Genomic DNA, 21,198 nt, shown 5'->3' with positions numbered 1-21,198 from the left:
CGTGGGGTGAAGGGAGTGTGGTGAAACCCCGAGCGGCAGCCGCTGGACCTCAGCCGAGCTGCGGTACAGTGCATGTGCAGTGCGCTAGGGCTGGGGGCGGGGGGGTCACAGCGTGAGGCCGCACGGGCCCCCACGGGCTCCGCGGGAGGCAGGGAGTCGCCACGCGCCGGAGAGAGGGAGCAAGACAACGAAAGTGAGAGAGAGAGAGAGAGATCACACAGGCAATGGCAGGGGATATGAACACGAAGGCTTGTCAGACACGCTGGGCCGGTTAACTCTGGTCCAAAGGCTAAACTCCAGCGGGCGGGGGGCCAGAAAATGTGCATGCCCAGATTGCTGACCTGGGGGGACCTCGTCCAGCCAATAGGCTGCGCCGCTGGTCCATAAAGCCTGGGGGGGGGGGGGGTACTCCTAGCACGGACTGATAACATGCGGCCCCCGGCCAGAACAGGGTCCCGGGGACAGGCCACATGAAGGCCGTGTCCTCCAGTGACAGGGCTGGATGGGGGGGCCAGACCCTCAGCTGCCGTGAGCGTGATGCCGGATGGAACTGGGGTGCCGGGGCCGCATTCCAGATATATGTAATCCAACCGTTTATTTATACAGATATATCTGATTTTATATTTACAAGATTAAGAAGGGCTGTTCTCAAACACAAGCGTTTTGTTAGATTCACTCTGTTTTTTACTCCAACCAATTTACATCCAACCAATTATGCTTCCATCTTCATACCAGATGATTTGGTGATCACTTCACAGATGACTTGGTGATTTGGTGAAATGGATTACCCCTGTGGTGTTGGAGTTGTAGGACAGTTAAGACAGAGATGCCCCCCCAGCACCATCCAGATCCAGCCCATTCCAGCCAAGGCAAGCTGATAGCCCGCAACAATTTCCTGCTGCCCACCACTGCCACCTCGCCCCCCAAGTGCCACTGGCGGCATCTCGGGTCACACCATCGCTGACAGTTGACCTGAGCGATAAGGCCAGACTCAGCTGGCATACGGCAGCACACCTACTGGGCCCTCAGGACACACCAGAGATTCTGGAACGTTCTGGCTACACAACAGCACATGTGAACAAGGCTTCTATTTTATCATGGGGTAAGCTGGAAGCTATTAAAGACATGAGGAAGCTGTTGCAGGTTCTAGTCTCAGAACTTTCCTGCCATTGAACAGGACACTTAATATGTATTTCCTGAATAGGAAGTCTATGCTTCTTTGAAGAAAACAACTTTCCAAAAACCCTAGAATTTATATGGTACCATTTCGTAGTAAAATACAGTGATGTCACCGTGAACAATATGCTTACATAAGATCACGCTGAAAAAAATATAGGCCAATTAAGCTATTGTGAATCGGTAATTGTTCTGAATGTTGACTTAAGTCCTTCCATCCATATATGGCTAATGACAGAGTACCGGAAGTGAATGAGATTGTACTCATGTTTTATGGAGGCCCTTACAGCCTTGCAGTTTGATATGAGGTCTGCCTGACAGCCCTGAACTTTCCTCCACTTTTCTGAGAACTTGCCATTGTCATCAGCTACAATATGGGCTCTGTCTTCTGCAGATGTACGCAAGATAACACCACTTCCTCAGACACCTGAGCTTGTCTGTTAAGCTGGTAGATTGAGACCTACCCAGTATCGCACTGGGTATATTCAGGGGTCCTGCCATTTGGAGCACATGTCTCGCTGATGCCAAGTTGCCATTGGAAACCACAGGTCCCGCCCCTCACATGCATCGACTATGCCAGCAATTGTTTCCGGGCACTACAACTAACCCCCCCCACCCCCCACCACCACCCCAGTCAGAATGACTGACCCTGCGTACTTTTATCCCACATCTCGACAGGCCTGACAGGTTGCCAGGGGGAGGAGATTGAGCTCACAGCTATGGCGCTGCTCCCATTTAACAAGGCCATGCTGGCACATGGGCAATGTCAGCAGTTCAATGGAGGCTCCTACTTCAGGGCTCCCTTAGCGACAGCATCACCATTACAGCCCCGGCTAATGCCCGGTTTCACCAAATTGGTGGTAGGTGGCTTGTGGTCCAGTAACCGGTTAAACAAAAGGAAGAACGGAGTCGTCCCTGAACATCCAAGTGATCCTATCTTCCTATTGCTCTGTTCAATGGAGAGAGCTAATGTGTGATTGCCTCATGTCCCAGTATCATGATTAATATGTTTTCCAGGCAGAAACCTTGCCAGTGCCTTCTTACCTATAAATATGCAAAACATTTCTGTCAGTCTGAGGCAAATACACAAAAGGCTGCAGGCATTTAGTAATATCGTCCTTACGGCCGGGATTCACAGTGCGGTCCCCGGGGTCAAGGTGCTGTTATCTTTAACCTTCATTACTACTGCAACAGAGATGGGGGTGTACGTTTGGAAAGATCTGGAAGGGTTCATCATTTGTGGAGATGTCCCAGGACATGGGGATGGATACATGTGGATTTTTTTGAGTGGGCTGAAGCCTCCTCTTGCATGTGGAAGCGGGGATCAGCCACTTGCTGAGCCACTGGTCCAACGGTAGGTCAGGCTAGATCAGGGCTAGCGAACCTGTTCCATGGAGGGCCAGTGTGGGTGGGGTTTGTTTTTTGGAATGACGGCTCAATTAGCCAATAATAAAGCAGTGGTTCTTAACTCCGGTCCTGGGGACCCACTGTTATTGGCTGATTGAGAGGTCATTCCAAACACCGGCATCCCACACTGGATCTCCATAGATCAGGTTCCCTACCACTGGGCTAGGTAATTTACACTGAGGTCATTCTTCAAGTGTCCCTTTACTCTTGCGAGATGGTACCTCAAAACCACCCTTAAACAATGCTGATACTTTTCAACCATTCTCAACCATTCATGGCTATGATCTGATAACCAAACTGATCATCCCCAGACCACGCCTTGATTCTGGGGGATAATCCCAAGAAAGTATGTCTGCAAGTCAGGTGCTAAAAGAGCTGTGTTAAGGCATGGCTCACTGTCGCACGATTATCCCACTGTTGATAGCATCATTCCTCAGCAGATTATGTTCGCTTTTCAGGCAAAGTACTTAATTATTTCCATGCATACATGTCTAGGTCGGGGTCTCTTCATAGCCAGAAAAAGATCCATGTCCATCATTTATAAGGTTCATTTGTTAGCCTGTGAATCACTTTGGCCTAAGTAGGACGAGAACACCTCTTCATTAGCAGAGCTGGCCTGGATGCTGTATTTCACAAATGCACTGGGCCATCAACAGCAGAAGAGTGGAGTCACACTCGTACCCACTGCCTACAAAATCCATGCAGACGGCTCTGAGGCTGCTAAGCCACCCAGGATTTTGTGAGATGATGAAGATGAACAGGAGAATCCAGAGTAATTATGTCCTGTCTGGTTTGCGGCTTCTGCAGTGCTCAGTCTCAGGGCAGGGCTGCTTCCACAACGTACTCAGCTCAGAGCACGTCGCACGAGCCACCCTCAGGTCACGTGGGATCGTGCAAGCGAAGAGGAATGACCCTGGGGGCGAGGCAAAAAAAAAAAAAAATAACCCTCCTGATCCTTCCCCAACTTATCCCTACTGTTTTTATTACTTGTGAAAAATTCACATTCCAACACGAGAAAATGTGCATTTACAGCAAAAATTTTCGCGCCCCCAGTTCCCAGGGATACCGGCACGACCCTTCAATTACTACACATGACATTGCCCTTGCATTTGATTCCAAAAAAGTAACTTAAAGTCCTTTGCTTTGTTATATAACTGAGGTCTGAAAACATTTATGTTAATTAGTACACAACTGGTACTGTCTGATTCAAAATCCTTACATTACTGCTACACTTGAGCACAAACTTGCTTTCTTAGTAGTTTTGGAAGATTTGTAAATGGGATGTATTTGACTGTCACATGTTCCTTGATAAGGCTCCGTTAGTGCTGCTGTAGCAAAGAGGCAATATGGTTTTTCCCACAAACAGGAGACTGATTGAGAGGTTTGTTTACGGCATAAATTCTGTTCTGCTACATAGATCTTCCTTTTTTTTAATGATGTGTCCTTCACTTCTGTCCATCCCCCCACCCTCCTCCCCCAAGAAGATAGTACCAGCGAAACTGTCGATGAATTGAAAGCTAAAAGGAAAAGTAATGAATGAAAAAAATGCAGTTAAAAAAAAAAGCTTAGTGTTGGAGCCCGGCAGCCTGGAGGAACCTCCCCAAAGGGAGAAAGTTGTGGGGGGTGTAATCGCCCTGGAAGTGTTCACCGGCAGAGTTAGACAAGCTAAAAAAATAAAAATTAAAAAGAAAAGGTCTCGGGACTGAGAAGAGACAGGATTGAGAAAGAATGCTGAGGAACATAGCTGTTTGCCGCTTTTGCGGACAGCTGGGGGAAAAAAAACGAATCTGAATTGGAGATCAGAACTTCCATCATTCCACCACGATTAATAACAGCAGAGATGTGGGGCTGGGGCAAGGGGCCTGTCATCTCCAGCATTTCTTGTAGCCTGGGAGCACTCTTTGTGAAAAGACCTGGGTGACAGAGAGCTCTCAGCTACCATCACTCCGCCACCGCTGGCTGATGAGGTAGATCGTGCTTTGGAATGATGAAGATGAGAAGAGATCTTCTCAAATGGCTTGTTACTGAGAACTAGGGGTTTTGTAGGAGCCTCTCAGTTGCATTAAATGAATGCAGATAAACTGTAAACACATGCAAATGTTTACCACCCTCTCCAGAATTCGTCCGGGAACAAGGAAGTAGCCGATGCCCAGACTTGCAAAGGAAGATGCGCGTAATTAGGGTCTGGTAATGTGGCGAGGCTCCCATGCCGGTTTCGGATAATTAGTCGGACCCTGTAGTCGCGGAGACAACAGCGGTGTCTTCATTTCGCACTCTGAGCAAACACAAACATCGACAGGCATGAGTGTGACGCGCGGCGAGAGTTAGCCAGCCCACCGCACCGCCAAATGGCTGTGGGTTAAAAATGACTTCAGCACGTTTGGGCCGAACGGGGCATCAGGTTTGGGATGCGAACAAGAAGGTACATGCTTCAAATGAATAGAGCCGTTCTCTTCGCATGAAATGAGGATTTGCATGAAGGACCTGGCAAAGGAGCTGCCTTTTAAAGTATTAACCTTAGGAAAAGTGCACGACTCAGCATAAGCTACATGTGAGATAATTGCCCACAATAAGATGTAGAGCCTGCCATCTAGTGGCAAAACTACTGATCTAAATCATAGTCCAAGCATTATTCTCCCATTGCTTGTCAATGGCAAAACATTCATCTCGCGAACAACGTAATTAATATGTAACTTCTCAGTTTCCATACATATATTTTCCATCCTGCTTTTTCTGTAGTGCAAAGAAAGACAAATTAGTAAAGTACAAAAGGAATTTTGCCAATTTACTGTGAATGCACTGCAGCCATCCTGGATTAATAGAGGGAAACTTCAATAAAACATCACGGTTTTTAGAGCACAGTGCACACACACAAAAAAAAACAACTGGCCAATCAACTGAAAGAAACATGAAATGGCATCATATTTCTCCTGCTTCCCGAAACTGCAGCGGCAGAGGAAACGGTGCCTCGCGAAGGCAGAGCCGATCTCGGAATACCGTAATCCCTCCTGCGCCGTACCAGAGCTGTTCGGCCCTGGTCACATTTCTGCCACTCTGTGGAGATGAGCACAGCATCAGCCCTCTGAGACCCGGATCCCAGGCTCCCTCGTGCCTCTCCTCTGCTGTAGCACGCATTTATTTACAGATTCAGATAAATTATGCTTCTTCTCCCATGGTTTTCACTCACACGGGACAGCCCTGGAGGTAACAAGAGCAGCGAACAGCACTGCTTATTCAGGAAAAGAAAAATACAAACGTCCAGATACTCTCAGTCAGCATGGAAAGATCAGGCAGATCAGATTTGTCAAAAGAAAAAAAAAAAACTCAAAGTGCTTTGGAATGTCCGACAACATCAGATATTTTGTCAGTTTATCTAAAGGCTTGGCGCCTCAGTCAGCAGCATCGCTTCTTCACAGCTACGGGGTTGAGGATTGAAATCCCACCTCTGTGTGTGCATGTTGTCCTTCTGTTACACGGGTTTCCTCGGGGAATTCTGGTTTCCTCTTGCAGGTAAAAGATATGCAATTAGGCCTCTCTAAATTGTCCATAGACTGTGAGTCACATGACCTGTGATGGACTGGCCTGATCTGCCCGGGCTGTTCACAGTTCCAGTTCAGAAATTAAAAATCCAGACCGAGATTTAGTTTTGACCAATCAGATCAGTAAAATTTACCAAGTTCTCAGTAAATTGTTGCAAAATTTGCATGATTGTCTCTTGTCAAAAGGGGCACTCGATAAAACTGGTGGACCTGGAAAGTAGAGTTTGCATGCATGGGGGGCAACAAGGGAGGTCCCCATTGGTAAATTTTGCAGTTGGCCCCCTCTTCCACCCCCCTCGCCCACAAAATCATATATGTGCACAATGCATCACATTTAAGCAGCAAATAGAAACCTTCAGTTTTTGTTTTTTTTTTGAGTGAAGAAAGGTTTAGCTTCATTTACACTGTAATCCAAACATTAAGCAAAGTAAATGGCGCATACTGGGCCACGCGTTTCCTAATACTTGCTGCTTCCAATTCAATGCTTATGGCTGAAATGAGACCAGCATGACCCAAACCCTTCAGGTGACAGTAACCTCCTTGGAAACTGTGTCAGACCAAATCTGGCACGCAGGAAGCAGTCGGAGCAAATTCAACAAAATTCACTGAACTTTGTCTTCTGCGGGGTGAAAGCTTACCCCTCAAAGCCTGGCCTGGAGACATCACCTTCACGGGATGTGATCAGCTGGCACAAAAGCATGGCAGGCTCTTTGCACACGCTGGAAGTGAGTAATTCCTGTAGGATCTGCCTGGGCAGTGAAGCCGTTTGGCCCAACTGTTAAAAAATATAGCTACCAAAACACATTAATAAAAACAGAGCGCCGAAGGAACGATGTATTTCAGGCATGAGATAAGTTTTATGCAGTTTCATTTCCACAAATACATCGGAAAGGTTTACTCTGGATGTAGTTCTTGCTGAAGCAGAGAAATAAAGCTTATCTGTCATTTGTAAAATATACTATGTGTTTAGTGCAATGAGGGGGCTGCGTGACAGGAATTGCAGGCTTGTAGTTCTAACTTAAATAGACCGTGTATGACCTAAAAACGAAGATGTTGAGTTTTTTTTTTACCCCCAGCGAACGAACTTGTATTTGTGAATCGCTTGAAATGAGTATAATTTGCTCAGTTTAAGATGGTGGCACCGTTTTCCGGGGCATAACCACAAGCTGTTGCTGTTGGATGGCTGCACTGACACGGGCAAACCCTGCGGGAGAACCGGGTGAACCGAGACCGCCGAATGTTTCGCTTCTTACATGCGCTGGCCTAAGTACGGAGTTTTGAAGGAACTGCGAAAATAATTAGATCAACACTCTTTGCTTAAATGGAACGATACCTTTTAGGGCCAGGAAGCAAAGCAGATTGATCGTGCTTAATCCGTAACTCAAACCTTTACGAGACAAACCAGAGCACAAACTGACACTTTGTCAGTAATTTTGTTGCACAAATCGCAGCATACACCTCAGAGGAAACGCGTAATATTTGTTTATTGATCCTCGTGTGGTTTGGGGGGAAAATTACCTAATACAGTGTTTATCACCTCATTAAGATTATTATTTTGCCTGCAACTACTGCTTATTCTAATCAATAGTAATTTTTCAGTTACGTGTATCTTTAACTACGGTTAATTAAACTATCTTTAATTTAATTATTTTTTTCATTATTGGGCATAAATGGTACAATTAAATATCATTCTTGAACTGTTAAATGTAACATATTTTACAACCATTATTTAAATGATATATTGTGGAGCCCTACAGTAATAGACGCGTATTTCGCATAATCTACCCGAGTATGAAGTACATGGTTATACCAGTAGATGGCGCAACGACGTAAAACATGCTTCGTGCGATTTCTTGGATGAACATATTTTGCGCATATATATATATATTTTAGTTTTCGTTTGGTTACATCTATTTATGCTTTATTTGATACTTACAAGACGATTTATAAATGGTTGTAAACTAAGTGATAATCGTGGTTAAATAACATACCTCAGTCAGAAACGCCGATGTCGCAGCGCTCCTTGAACTTTATGGACCTGACGGGCTACCGTCGGCGTAGTAAACATGGCGGACAGCGATACAGAGGATTTTGTGTCTTATGGAACCCCTTTAGACCCAATCGAAGAAGGTAGCGCTATTTTAAAATTCATTTTCAGACATCGAAGCTATATGTCGAGAAGCTTAATTATTGTTATATTTGCCTAGGATTTTTGTACAGGTGTTCCTCACACGGAGTGTAGCACAAGGCGAGCAATAACAGCTAGCTCGCTGTTCAGGATGCAGCTATCGGAATGAACACTTTCTCCACGATAGCTAGGTTACACCGACTTAAAGACAAACCTTAACTTGATCATAACTGATTGAAGTTACTTACACACTGCGTTGGAATCCTAACCGTTCTAGTTATTGTATTCCCATGTGTCCGAGTTAGCCTCTTTAGCTGGCTAAATGCTTGCATGGTGTGTCTGAAGTAGTTTACAACTCTAAGAGTTTCTGCAAGAATTTGAACAGTTTGGAAACAAACATCTTTTCTACCTCAGCGTACTCACCCTGATTATACCTGTGTGTTTCATTCCCTCTGTAGATGAGCCACTTAAAAAACCAGTACCTCTCCATGATCAGACAGTCAAAGATGAAAAGGGGCGATTCAAGAGATTTCATGGTGCTTTCACTGGGGGATTTTCAGCGGGTTATTTTAATACTGTGGGATCCAAAGAAGGTACGTGATGAATCATCTCGTGAATTATCTCTCTCATAGCTCTAGGGCAATAATTTGAGGTGACCCGTGTTTAATGTCGGCTGCATTGTGGCTTTCCAGGATGGGCACCCTCAACATTTGTATCATCCCGACAACAAAAAGCCGAGAAAGTTAATTCCAGGCCGGAGGATTTCATGGATGATGAGGTAATCGCTTTGATATAAGGTTATGTGTCATCAGTCTTTCAATCAGTCTTTGTCCATGTAGCACTGTTTTAACTACATGGTTTATAAAATGTTTTACAGACTTTTGAAAGAAACGAATTAAAATGAGCAGACAAAAAACAATAAGCTCAGGAAAAAATAGCATCAAATTAAAAAGAATAATAATAATAATATTAATAATATTAATACCGAAAACACGGGACTTTAATCACCAACGTTCTCGATAGGGGACTCTAGCCTCTACATCACTGGGGACTGTAGCCTCTGCCTCAAAGGAGAGACTAGCCTGTACCTCACAGGGGCCATGTTAGTTAACAAGGATAAGCAAGTTTGTCTTTCACTCATTGGTTGTGGGATATGATTGTGTTAAACCCATAATAGGTTGTATTCTTTCCCCCCATGCAATGAGAAAATGGAATCAACATACGTTTTATACCGTCTCTGAGAATTACGTCGCCGCACAGGGTCACCAGATGTTCCCTGTTGTCTCTTGTCGTCTGGCCTGCAGTCTTCCTCGGTCATTCACTCCCTGTTCTCCCTCTTCTTGTGCAAAGACGTCTCCGGCCCTCATCATTTCTGACAACTCGCAGGCACTTACTCAGCGTAAAACATCTTCTTACAGGATATAATGTTATACAGTCCATTTCTTCATCAAGTTTATGACTAAATGATTCATTAGCACTGAGTCTAGGTATATTGCATATGCTCCCTAATCCAGCAAAGCGAAAGTTCAGTCGTACATTTGTTATTCTGTTCTATACAGACTAGGGGCTGCATTCCCCTCCCAACAAGGAGGATAACTCAGGATCGTGCTAGAACACCAGGATACATTGTTCTCTTATCTGGAGCCCTCAAAACTTTCGTGCGGCACATATTTTTTCAGTACATAGTCACATTTGCAGTGAATAAGGCCTAAGGCATTGACAGCAATCCCAGCAGCCTTCAGTTCTTTTTATTTCATAGGAGTCCCAGACTCATTTCAGTTTTGCTTCCACTTCTGCATTGAAAGGTACATGACTGGAATCGTTCTATGTGTTTATTGTGTTTTTTTTTTTGGTCTTTTTTTTAAGCATGAAAACAAAAATGACACTCTGGCGGTTTGTGAAGTATATGCTTCCTGTTTGTGCCGATGGCTTGTTTCTAGTTGCCCTGTATATGATCCTAAAACCGTCTGTTGATTTGAGTAAATCTAAATGTACACTATGGTAATGTAGTTAACCACGGTGGCATAACATTAGTAGTTTCTGCGGTAACGTAAGGACAGTGGAGTCTGTGCCGTTTTATGGAGTGAATGGGAAGGTCTGACAGTCTGTGTTGGAATGAGGTGATTTTTTGCATTTCATGGAATGAGAGAGCAGTAGAAGGGCAATAAAGGGCTGCAAACATTGTGCTGAATAAGCACCTCATAGCCTGACTGCTCATTTTCACGTCAATGGAGTTTAATTGGCATTGCATAGGTGGCCTTGCCCAATGATTCCATTTTCCAAAGTGTTTACATTCAGACCCCCAATCAAGTCAAACAAAATCCTTTGCAGAAGCACGGTGGTGCAGCCGGGAACCTGAATGAGCTGAACCTGGCAGCACTTTTTGGATTGAAATCGAAAAGCTGTTTTTAATTCTTTACTTAAAGTACCTCTTGAAGCTCTCAGTGAAATGAGTGGTTTGCAGAAACCAGGCGAATATCCAGGGCTGTGGTCCATTTTAATGAATATTCTTTAGATCTTCTTCCAATAACTTCTCATTCATAATTGATTTCCAGGACTTTAGTGAGCATGGAATAGCACCCAGAGAAATCACCACTACTGAAGACTTTACCTCAGGCCGTCAGGACACAATTAGGGCCAAAGCCCGTGCTCTGAACTCTCTGGTTGCTCCCATTCCTGGAGACACTGTCTTGGAAGATCTCATTGCACCTGCCAGGTGAGATGTGCCAAAGAATTATTATGCATTTTGCTTTAATTCAAAACCCCACTTCAGTATGCTTAAGTGCATGCAGTATTACAGTTAACCTCCTGACCATCTTAAATTAATTAAATTTCTCTGTTTACTAATAGTCGATGGCGGGTCAGTATATGTGTAGTAAAGGTGGTGGTCTGTTCACCACGTGCTCTTTGTCTGTCAGGACGTCGGTGGGTGTCGAGATGCTGAAGAAAATGGGCTGGAAGGAGGGGCAAGGCATCGGGCCGCGAGCAAAGAGGAAACCTCGAAAGCAGAACGTCGGTGCGTCACCGGCGCCCCACAGAAATGACCCACCTTTAGCCTGTGTTATTCCCCACAGCGTACTTGCTAATTTTGTCCTGTTATGTGTGCTGCTGCGTTTTCACCTTTAAGCAGCCTGCATTTTCCTTGACATATTACTGCATCGCCTCGCTGTAGTAACTCAGGTTCTGTCTCTCAGCAGAGGCCGGGTCCCGGGTTTACACTTGTGCCCTTCCACCGAACGGTTCAGAGGAATCAGAGGTAACCTTAGCCTAGCAACCTAGCTGTTTTAACTTCCTTTCTTATGGATGAGTGGATGGATGGAAGGATGGATGGATGGATGGATATCAGTTACCCCATCTTGCTCTCCGTGAGATACGCAGACATTTCTAGAGGTATGAACAATAGTGGAGAAGTGTGCGGGTCACAGCGGTCAGCCCTAATCCACTGGGGAAACTGGGAATAAGGGGCATTCTCTGCATCCCAGTAGTGCCGTCACTCTGCCAGCCAAGGAAATTAATTCTGCAGCCCTAAATTTAAATTTCATCTTATTTATTTACATATATTCCCAAGGGCTTTTAAAGCACCTGTCCAGCTTAGACACATGAAACACAATTTTATTTGTGGTATTATCATTCATACACTGTGAACAAAAAAATATATATATTATTACTGTATATCACACTATTCATGATCCTGACCAGGTGAAACAGCTGGAAGAGGCATGAATGTATGACCCAGTGCTTATGTGTTCAGTAAATCCTTTTGTCTTTGACAGGAAGAGGAGGATGACTATGCTCCTGAAAACGTGACCTTTGCCCCGAAAGATGTCATGCCCATTGACTTCACGCCTAAGGATGACCCCCATGGCCTGGGCTATCGGGGCCTGGACCCCCATCAAGCCCTTACAGGCTTACCTGGAATGGGGCACATTGATCTCTTCACCCTGGACTCTGACCGGACCAGTAATCTCCTGGGACCCGGTAGGCAGAAGCACAGGCGGAAGGGCGGCATATCAGGAGAGGTATGTCTGAAGACCCATCGCTGGAGCTTGTGATGCATCTGCGTCAGTTCTGCTCTCTAACGTCGTTCGTTTTCGGAAGTACTTCTGTAATTCATGAAACTGATTTATCATTAATGATGCCCCTGTCACTACTGACGGTTTTGTAAGCAAGCAGTTCCTCATGGTTCCCTAGTGGCTTAGAAGTCAGACTTAATGTAGCTTCTGGATGGAATTCTGGGTGAAGCAGGCAGCCAGGAAACACGCTTAATGTGCTGAGTCACAGGCGATAAAGCCTCATTGAAGAGTCTCTGTGTCATTGTATTTAGTAGCCTAATGTGTGCTCTGTTTGTAGGCGTTCGGGGTGGGGGCACTGGAAGATGCCGACGCGGACATCTATGACAGAGACACGATGTCCAATTACGACTCAGTTCTCGGTGGGGAGGAGCCGGGCGACGGGCTGTATGGCTGGACAGCTCCAGCGCAGTACAACAAGAAGACAAAAGGTGCCCGTGCTCATTCTCAAACCGATCGTAAGCCCCAGCATCAGTCGCTGTGTGGATGGGTATCTGCTCTGAAGAATTCATCCTCGGGTTCCTGTGTGTCACGAGTTTTGTTGCAGCAAGCGCTGTTCTATACGGGAATCCTCTGTCGTCATGCACACAATCTGTTCCTTATGGAACTCTTATGGGGAAACTTCAGTTTATTTATCAAATGTGCAAGAATGCAACAGCGGTGGATGAAGGCAATATAATAAGTGATAGTAAAAACTATAAAAATATTTAAAATTTAAAAAATAGTCCTAATAAATCGAGCCGAAGTGTGCTACCGTGCAAAGTCTCCACACTAAGAGCCTGATCAGCTATTGAGCAGCCTCACTGCTTGCTGATAGAAACTATTACGGAACCCATTGTCCATGAGCTGACACACCGATGCGGATTCCCTGACGACAGAAGTTTGTCTGGGATGGCTACAGTAATTGAGGGTGGACCAGGCTTTGTTGTGGCTTTTAATTGTAATGTTATAATATACAGCTGGTTTCAGAAATCATCATTTTTGTCATATACCACTGAAGATTCACCCTAAAGCACAAAACTCTTGTCTCCATTTTTAATTCATAGATAGATAGTTCAGCATCTGGCAAGACAGTGACAGCCGTCTGTTCATGCAGATGTCCGGCGGCACTTAAACTGTTCATCGTCCTGTACTCTGCGTGCTTACTGCAAGGCTTTGTTTTTATAGCTAATAGTAATGACCAGTTAAACTTTTTGTGGAAGAGTCTACTGAGATTGTTATGAGGCATCGATGATGACATCCAGCAAATGTTAAAAAATTATCTCAGCAGATGACAGAGAATGATATTTCAGAAATGACTCATTTTGACCAGGCGTTGCAAGCCAGTGCCTAGTATGAGCAAGATTTGGTTCATCAGCCGACATGAACAGAATCTCTTTTTACTGGTTACTGTTAAATCTGATCAGGACCAAGAGGCATGTGGAAGTACACATTGGCCATTTTTTATTACTGTAACACTGGTTCATTTTAGAAAATTAAGCAGCATACTTGTTTGTGTATATATTCTTACACATACACATATATATATATACACACACACACACACACACAAATAAGTGTCAAATACGTTGGTGTTGCCTGAGTTGTCTCAACAGACACCAAGTAGGGCTGATAAATGCGATGTGATTAGAAAACTTGCTTAAATGCTTAAAATGATTGATGTGTTAATTGTATTTTCTCTCCTGTTTTTCTGTTGCTTATCAGGATCTAGCAGGGATGCGTCCTACCTGGGTAAAATCCTGGAGGGCTTTACGTTGGCTTCCCAGCCCTCTGAGATTAAGACCGTAGGTGGCTCCTCTCAGATTCGGTATTAATTGAGATCACCATGTCGATATGGTTGGTTGACCTCTCTGAACCTTCTGAACCCTCCCCAGATATTTCCTCCTCCTGAGCTTCCCCGGAACTTCAGACCAGTGCACTATTTTCGCCCAGTGGTGGATCTGGCCAGCTCCAGCCCGCTGGTAGCCCAAGTTCTCATGGAGTCAAAGGGCCACATGCCCCAGCAGACCCAGGAGAAAGGGCGACACCAGCTGGATGCCTCGCAGAGGAGAGACCTGCTGGGGGAGTCCTCTCTGACAGGTGCCAACACTCTCTTGCCTTTTCCGCTTGTGGGATTTTGCTGGGAATCCTCACCCTCCCTGGTGCCCAGAAACACAGTGGCTCTTGTGCCCATAAGATTATACATAAGTACTGTTGGCATCAGTATTATAGCAGAACTTCAAAAACTATGAAGATGTCTAAATTCCCACCATGTCTGTCGCCTTTAACACCTTAGAAATATTCCTAGCGGGATGACACTGGAACAGCCGCTGGTCAAAACGGGCATTTTATTGACAACATCTTTACCAAAAAATGTAATAAAATAACGGCAGACCATGAAAACGGAAATGTCCACATGAAAGATGGCGGCGTCCCCGTAGCTGTTCCCCGCTCACTGAGAAGAGAAACAAGCATTCAGTTCAATCGCATCCTGGACCAGCCGCCCGTTCGTCTCCTGTTGCTTGTGATTAAAGGCTGCCTTAATGAGTCCCATAGAGACCGCTGTGCCTGATCAGAACAAGCCCCGACTCTTGAACTCGCTTTCAGCCGGATCAGCTAATCTCCTTGTGGCTGCTCTGAGCCTCACATGCTGGGGGTGTCCTCAGGTCAGGTCACATGACATCGTCTCCGCAAGCAGGTCCCCAGCATGTGTTGCATTGTCTTCTGATTATCACTAGGTTTCATTTATACGAAAGAGATTTTATCCTCTTGGGTTCTTGATCCTTTCACATGAAGCAAGTGCAATTTGTGGAAACACAAGCTGAAAATCCTGTCTGTTATGTATCTGAGTCACTCTGCAGCAAGGACACAGTGATTAAAATGATAGAATTCACTGGAATTTCCCCTTAATTGCAATCTAAGTGAACTGGCCAGGAAGCGGAGCATGGAAATTCAGTTTTTTATGCGATGTTTTGGCAGGCGTGTATGCTTTGGTGGGCTCTGGGTTTCTTACTGTCACATTTAACCAAATCGTTAGCTCAGTGTGACCCATGGCCTGGCTGGTGATTTGTCGTAGTAGCGTGAATGGCGCTCGTCCACATGGGCCGCCCTCTCGGCGCTCGGGAGTCAGGAATCCGGGTCATCTTTCTCCCCCCCCCGGGGTACCTTCCATCCACGAGAGGCTTGCCAATTTGCACGGCAGCCTGGACCCCCGAGGCCCCTGTCGTGAAGCAGCCCTCCCCAATTTCACGCCGCTCCTGCTTCTTCACTGGCAGCTTCTGGGCCATGAATCAAGTCCCTGATGTCCGCTAGCTTCACCGCATGGACAAATGTTTGTAATGGCAAGTATATGGCAATGGGAACATGCAGTCGCAAATGCAAATCTGAAATACAGTGATGCTTTATTAATCCCAATGGATTAATAAATTCTCTTTTTCTTCTCCCACTTACCTCATCTTGTTCTCCGTGGGGCATGCGGAGACGCATACAGGTGAGAGTAAGCTTGCCGGTCACAGGCAGAGAGATTTGGCTTGTGTGTTTCTGGGCGATACCTTCTGTTAAAGTCCATATCTGTGACAAGGTGGAGCGAAATGCGCAGCCACTGCTCTGCTTCACTAGGAAGACATGGTTGGTTAGGGTCAAGCTAGTTCACTGCTTTTATGTTGAGACCGTCTGTTGTGGACCATCACCGTTGGAAGTCTCCCAGTTGAGGACCTGAGCAAATTTCTGGATGGTTGACTGGCTTCTCTGAGTGCTTTGCTCATTAAACGGGGGGATTAGTATGAATTACTAAATGAAAAATGACTCCGCTGTATAAAACACCAAACCGTACAGGCATATTTTTTAGGTACTGTGAGGATAATAGGCTGTCGCAAAAGCTTGTGTTGAGTATGAACGTTTGTCGTTTCAAGCTTCCTGTGACACGCAAAGAGAAAATGAAATAAAACGTTACACTCCCAGTTCAGTGGTGGAAATCTAAAGCTGTTTTCGCTAAGAGATAAACTCTTTCCCCTGGAGAGGAGATGACAGCCCTCTCGAAGATCTGGCACTGTCCATTAGATAACACAAGGGATGTTCTTATCTTATCTCATAGCCACTCTCCATGGCGGTATAGCTGCAGGGAAACGAGGCCATTTGAGGCCGGCCAATCCTACAGCCCTCGCTAGTAGGCCCCCTTCACATCTCTGATAAAATGACATTTGAAAAAGAAAAATGAGTTTTTCTTGAGTTTTTAGAGACATCAAAGCATCACGTGCCGTGTGATGTAACAGAGAGTGACATCATCACAGTCGGGTAGCAGCAGTGTGGTGGGTGGGGAAGCCCAGGGGCTGTCAGAAGGCTTCTGCTTGAGTGACCTGACCAGGAAAAATGGGTTTTTGAAGTTGCTTTGGATCAAAGCTGCTGCGCGTCTCCTCCAGGCCGAGTGCTGCAGTGAACTGCAGTAGAAGTTCAGTCCGACAGTGTGAGGACCATGGTACTGCCACGTAGTTCAGTGTTATTCCTGAAAAGCTCTATATTTATCACATATCTTACCTGTACTTTAATCCTTATATAAATGCACATTAATGATGTCGGATATTTGATACAACGTGAGGTCAAGGTGAATGGTGGTAGGACAAAGAGAGACCGCTGAAGCCTGCCACTCCGTAGGCGTACATGCGAGTGGGCATGTGTGTCGCATAATGCTTTTCTTTTGTTATTTTTAGGTATTTTAGTGTAAATCTTTAATAGGCTGCTGCTATCACTTATTATGAATTTTTAATTTTTATACTTGCCTTGTGATGGGTGTTCACTCTCCGGGGATGTTCGTTGCCTTGTGCCTGTGTCTTCCAGGATGCACTTCAGATCCCCACAACTTTGCATAGTGGGTGGATGGATGGATGGAATTTCTGTACTGATAAATGTAGAAATTTGCCGTTTATTTGAAGATGCAACAGCTTTTCCTGTATCTCTGGTGTCCGGGTCTGTAGGTCCGGCCTCCGTGTTTGACCTGCTGGATAATAAGGACAAGGAGCGACTGGAAGGCATCCGGCGATCGGCCGGCGTCGCTGTACCGGGAGCCATGTCGGGAGAACGGCGCGCGGCCATCGTGGCGGCCGGAGTGGCCGCGGCCACCGCCAGAGCATCCCAGAGCGCCCCCTCCAGGCTCCCCCAGGCAGACGGCTGCGAGGAGGTGCTCAGTGCCTGGCGCAGCCCCACAGCCGACACGTCCCGCGCCTTCAGACCCTTCGAGAAGAATCCGCAGAAGCAGGCGCGCTATGACCAATACATCAGCAGGCTGAAACAGGGTCACAAAGGTGCTTAATCTGTGGCAGACGCACAGCGGACACGCGAGGCCAGGAGGCCAGGGGCCTTTCTGTCCGAGTCATTACATCAATAAATCAATTAATAAATGTAAAGGCAAAAGGCCTAAGGCTGGCATGGCCAGCAGCTACTGCTAACTGCAGATGCTGAGGACCAGGACTAGCGAGAAGCTGAGGTGTTCCAGGGCATGAGAGTTCCAGAGCATTTTTGTACTGGTTGATAAAAGCCAGCTGACACCGAGGGCTAACAAGCCACACTTCCCCTGTTCCCTGGTTTGGTCCAGATGCCTTGGAGTCCAGCCTGGACGGCAATATGACAGAATGGGAGCGAGGCCGCGAAAGGGACGAGTTTGTGAGGGCCGCCATGCTCTACAAGCCCAGCAGCTCCAGCCTGTCCTCCAGGTTCACCAGGGCCAAGCACGAGGACAACGACGACATGGTGGAGGTCGCCCAGGAGCAGGAGGTAGTCCACAACCCCCCGGCCGATGCAGGAAAGGTCACTTTCTGGGCAGCCTTGACTATAGCTCTCTCTCAATCGCTCTTTCTCTCTCTCTCTCTCTCTCTCTCTCTCTCCTTTGCTCTCCTTTTCATTCCAGGGCGATGTGAATGACAAGCAGTCAGCGGTCAATATGAAAATGTTCGGAAAGCTGACAAGGGACACCTTTGAGTGGCATCCCGACAAGCTACTCTGCAAGAGATTCAACATCCCTGACCCCTACCCGGGGTACGCGCCCTGGGCACCCATCGCTGGCCTCTCCGGTAACTCTGGTGACATTGAAGGCAGTGCACAAGAGCTTGTCCTCTCTGTTCGACCCCCAGGTCTGGGTTAGTGGGATTACCCAAGGTCAAGAAGGACAAGTATTCTGTGTTCAACTTCCTGACCCTGACGGACAGCAGACCGGGGTCCGGGGGGCCGATGGGAGCCCAGAGTGAGCCTGATTCGTCACCGTTAGCCGGTATGTCCCTCCCCCAGGCAGGCTTCTTTTCATGCCACTTAAATTTCTCAGCTTTGCCTAGTTTTTGTTGTAAATGGTGTCATCTGGCCCAGCACAGGGTGTATTCCCCCCCCACCTAGTTTGAATAACACATATTTCCCTTGTATCTGAGCACTAGACACCTGCCTGTCCTCGCACTTGTCTTGTTAGGCCCACCAAAGAGGGCGGAGCCAGGAAAGAAGTCCCGGTGGGATGTGTCGGAACGATCGGGCCAGTCGAAGGACGCCATCAGCGAGTTCCTCAGTGTAGCACGCAGCGAGGCTTCCACATCACAGCAGCCTGCTGGCAGCCAGCCAGCCCCCGCCCCCTTCCTCACCCCAGAGCCCCCAGCACTGTCCCAGGTGCTGCGCTGGTCCGTCGCACACACACTCCACGTTGTGCCCAGCGGTCAGACATCCTGGTCTCCCTAACCCTGTTGAGATCATTATCATCTAGAAAGTAGTACCCTACAACCCTGGTCCTGGAGTGCCGGTGTCCAGCAGGTTTTCTATCCTACCTGCTGAGTTTCTATCTGCCCGAGATCAGATGCGGTTCATCAGAGAGCAGGTAGCATAGAAAACCTGCTGGTTACTGGCACTCTGGGATCAGGGCTGCCTGCCCTTGCTGTAATGTAATAAAATTTACAGTCACTAAACTTTTTAAAGCTGCGGAAGTATTTGAACACATCATCCAGTCATGTGCAATAGCTGAAAGGATAAATCTTAATACCTTAATATAAAAATAAATTGCATTTTATAGAACTGAAAAGCAATAATGAACCGTTTAATCTGGAACGTGCTGTTCCTAGTTCTTTATTTCTAATATTACTATTACTAAACACACATCAGCATCCCAGGTAGTTGTGATATTTTGAATGGTGAGATTGTGTTGAAAGGTAGAGGCAGCAGATGTTCTCCGTCTCAGTTACCACCAGACACACAACAGCCCCAAGAGGAGGAAGAGGAGAGGAGGCCTCCCATGGACCTCTTCAAAGCCATTTTCGCCAGCTCATCGGACGAGAAGTCGTCTTCGTCGTCCGAAGACAACAGTGAGGAGGAGGATGATGAAGATGGCCACCGGCAAACGGAGCTTCAGCCACCTGGGCCACTTAGCACTGGAATGGACCCATCAGCAGTACCAGTCCTATGTTCAGCTGCTCCAGGTGAAACTGCTATGGATGGCAGCCATCCCCCCCCCCCCCCCCCCCTCCCCCACACGCACAGTATGATGTAGCTGCAGCCTCAAGGCTAATGGCTGTGCCTCTTATTTTTGCTGGTTTGCTTGGTGTTTCAGAAGCCAAACCTCCCCCGGAACCACCCAAGCTGCCCGCTGCCCCTTCTCAAGAACAGACACAGGAAGAGGAAGAGTTTGGACCAAAGCTGCCGCCCCCAACATCTTCATGTCAGTTGTGTTTATCAACAAAACCTTGACATTTATGAGCTTAGCCAGTAAACTGTTCAGTCCACACATTCCTGAGTAATTGCATCCCCTTCTGTAGCCTGATCAGATGGGTACTGAAGATCAGGTAATGACAAATGGTAGTAAATTTATTGAAGTAAATCCTCAGATTCAGTATCACGGCTTTGAACCCAGTTCTGTTCTCAAAGGTGTCAAAGACCGTAATGCATACTAATATTTATATTTTGATAAACCGTGTCTCTCTTGTTTAAAAGGAATCGCATTTTAATCTCGCAGGGCCGCAGCTCCCAGCATCCTCAGCTGTGCCCCAGGGCGACGCCCACAAGAAGAAATGCAAGGAGAAGCATAAAAGCAAGAAGGAGGCCAAGAAGAAGGTAGACTGCAGACCGGACAGCTGACCTACCCCCCCCCCCCCCCTCCCCACAACCACAGCCACTTCTGCTGCCTTCCGGGCGTCCAGGTGCTGCAACGATTCTCCTCTTATCTACTCTCTCCTCTGGTTCTCAGCACAAGAAGAAGCACAAGAAGCACAAGGGCAAGAAGGAGAAGAAGAAGATGAGGAAGAAGCCGATGGCCGAGGAGTCTGACAGCACTTCCGACGGCTCTGAGGACAGCGACGCAGACGGCCTTCCTGGAAGCGTCTCCACAGAAGAGCTGTTGACAAGGTGTGTATAAGCCCTCCCCCCCATGACTTTCTATTTTTTTATTCATGTCCTAGTACTCCAAACGGCTCAGTTTCAATCGGCATAACTATAGTAACAAGAGGAGCATATTGACATGGCTGTTTCCCTCTGTTATGCAGGCTGAAGAGTCTCCGTGGGAAAAAATAGGAGTGACTCTGCAGTAAGCATCCAAAGAGAGCCCGTGTCCTCTATGAGGACAGTGACCCCGCGCCAGTTGCCATGGCACACTGTGCTAAATGTAGCGCCTGCACCACCCCCGATGCGGCCTGCTTTGAGAACAGCGGTGCTGCTTCCTGTACGTGGGGGAGCTGCACTGCTGGCTGACTGTGGCAGACTATTAAAGGGCCGCTGACCCTTCCGGAGGATTTTTTTTGATTGGTTGGTTGGTTGGTTGGTTGATTTTGATTTAATTTGATCGCAAACTTGCATCTGAAGAAACAAAACCTTTATTAAATAAAATACTCTTGTATTTTGAAAATATTTCTAATTGCTTTATTGTTTCTCTAAATGACATTTACTT

The 21,198-nt window shown here is 46.6% G+C and overlaps 1 protein-coding gene across 3 annotated transcripts; it reads left to right on the top strand.

The window, feature by feature from the left end:
* Nucleotides 1-7,225: 7,225 nt before the first annotated feature.
* On the top strand, nucleotides 7,226-21,040 carry gpatch1 (G patch domain containing 1). 3 transcript variants are annotated; one of them, XM_049030001.1, is made up of 20 exons: nucleotides 7,226-7,341; nucleotides 8,709-8,843; nucleotides 8,943-9,028; nucleotides 10,806-10,966; nucleotides 11,169-11,266; nucleotides 11,445-11,506; nucleotides 12,024-12,269; nucleotides 12,601-12,751; nucleotides 14,025-14,104; nucleotides 14,195-14,399; nucleotides 17,270-17,596; nucleotides 17,887-18,065; nucleotides 18,199-18,326; nucleotides 18,422-18,558; nucleotides 18,748-18,938; nucleotides 19,501-19,738; nucleotides 19,870-19,977; nucleotides 20,272-20,369; nucleotides 20,503-20,660; nucleotides 20,798-21,040. In XM_049030001.1, exons 1-20 carry the CDS (start codon nucleotides 7,302-7,304, stop codon nucleotides 20,823-20,825), a joined length of 2,856 nt encoding a protein of 951 aa, XP_048885958.1. In that variant the 5' UTR covers nucleotides 7,226-7,301; the 3' UTR covers nucleotides 20,826-21,040. The 3 variants fall into 3 exon arrangements, with proteins under 3 accessions (XP_048885958.1, XP_048885956.1, XP_048885957.1); XM_049029999.1 differs by lacking the exon at nucleotides 7,226-7,341 and adding an exon at nucleotides 8,025-8,252; XM_049030000.1 differs by lacking the exon at nucleotides 7,226-7,341 and adding an exon at nucleotides 8,026-8,252 and having other exon boundaries at nucleotides 11,448-11,506.
* The last annotated feature ends 158 nt before the right edge of the window (nucleotides 21,041-21,198 follow it).

The sequence above is a fragment of the Brienomyrus brachyistius genome, chromosome 11 (genome assembly GCF_023856365.1).
Source record: "Brienomyrus brachyistius isolate T26 chromosome 11, BBRACH_0.4, whole genome shotgun sequence".
Taxonomy (NCBI): Eukaryota; Metazoa; Chordata; class Actinopteri; order Osteoglossiformes; family Mormyridae; genus Brienomyrus; species Brienomyrus brachyistius.
This window is presented reverse-complemented; position numbering and strand designations above follow the sequence as displayed.

Coding starts and splice junctions, on each gene's coding strand:
- gpatch1 (XM_049029999.1), top strand. CDS start 8,189: ATGGCGGACAGCGATACAGAGGATTTTGTGTCTTATGGAACCCCTTTA. Junction 14,105..14,194: donor AGCCCTCTGAGATTAAGACC/GTAGGTGGCTCC, acceptor AACCCTCCCCAG/ATATTTCCTCCTCCTGAGCT. Junction 18,066..18,198: donor AGGTCGCCCAGGAGCAGGAG/GTAGTCCACAAC, acceptor TTTTCATTCCAG/GGCGATGTGAATGACAAGCA.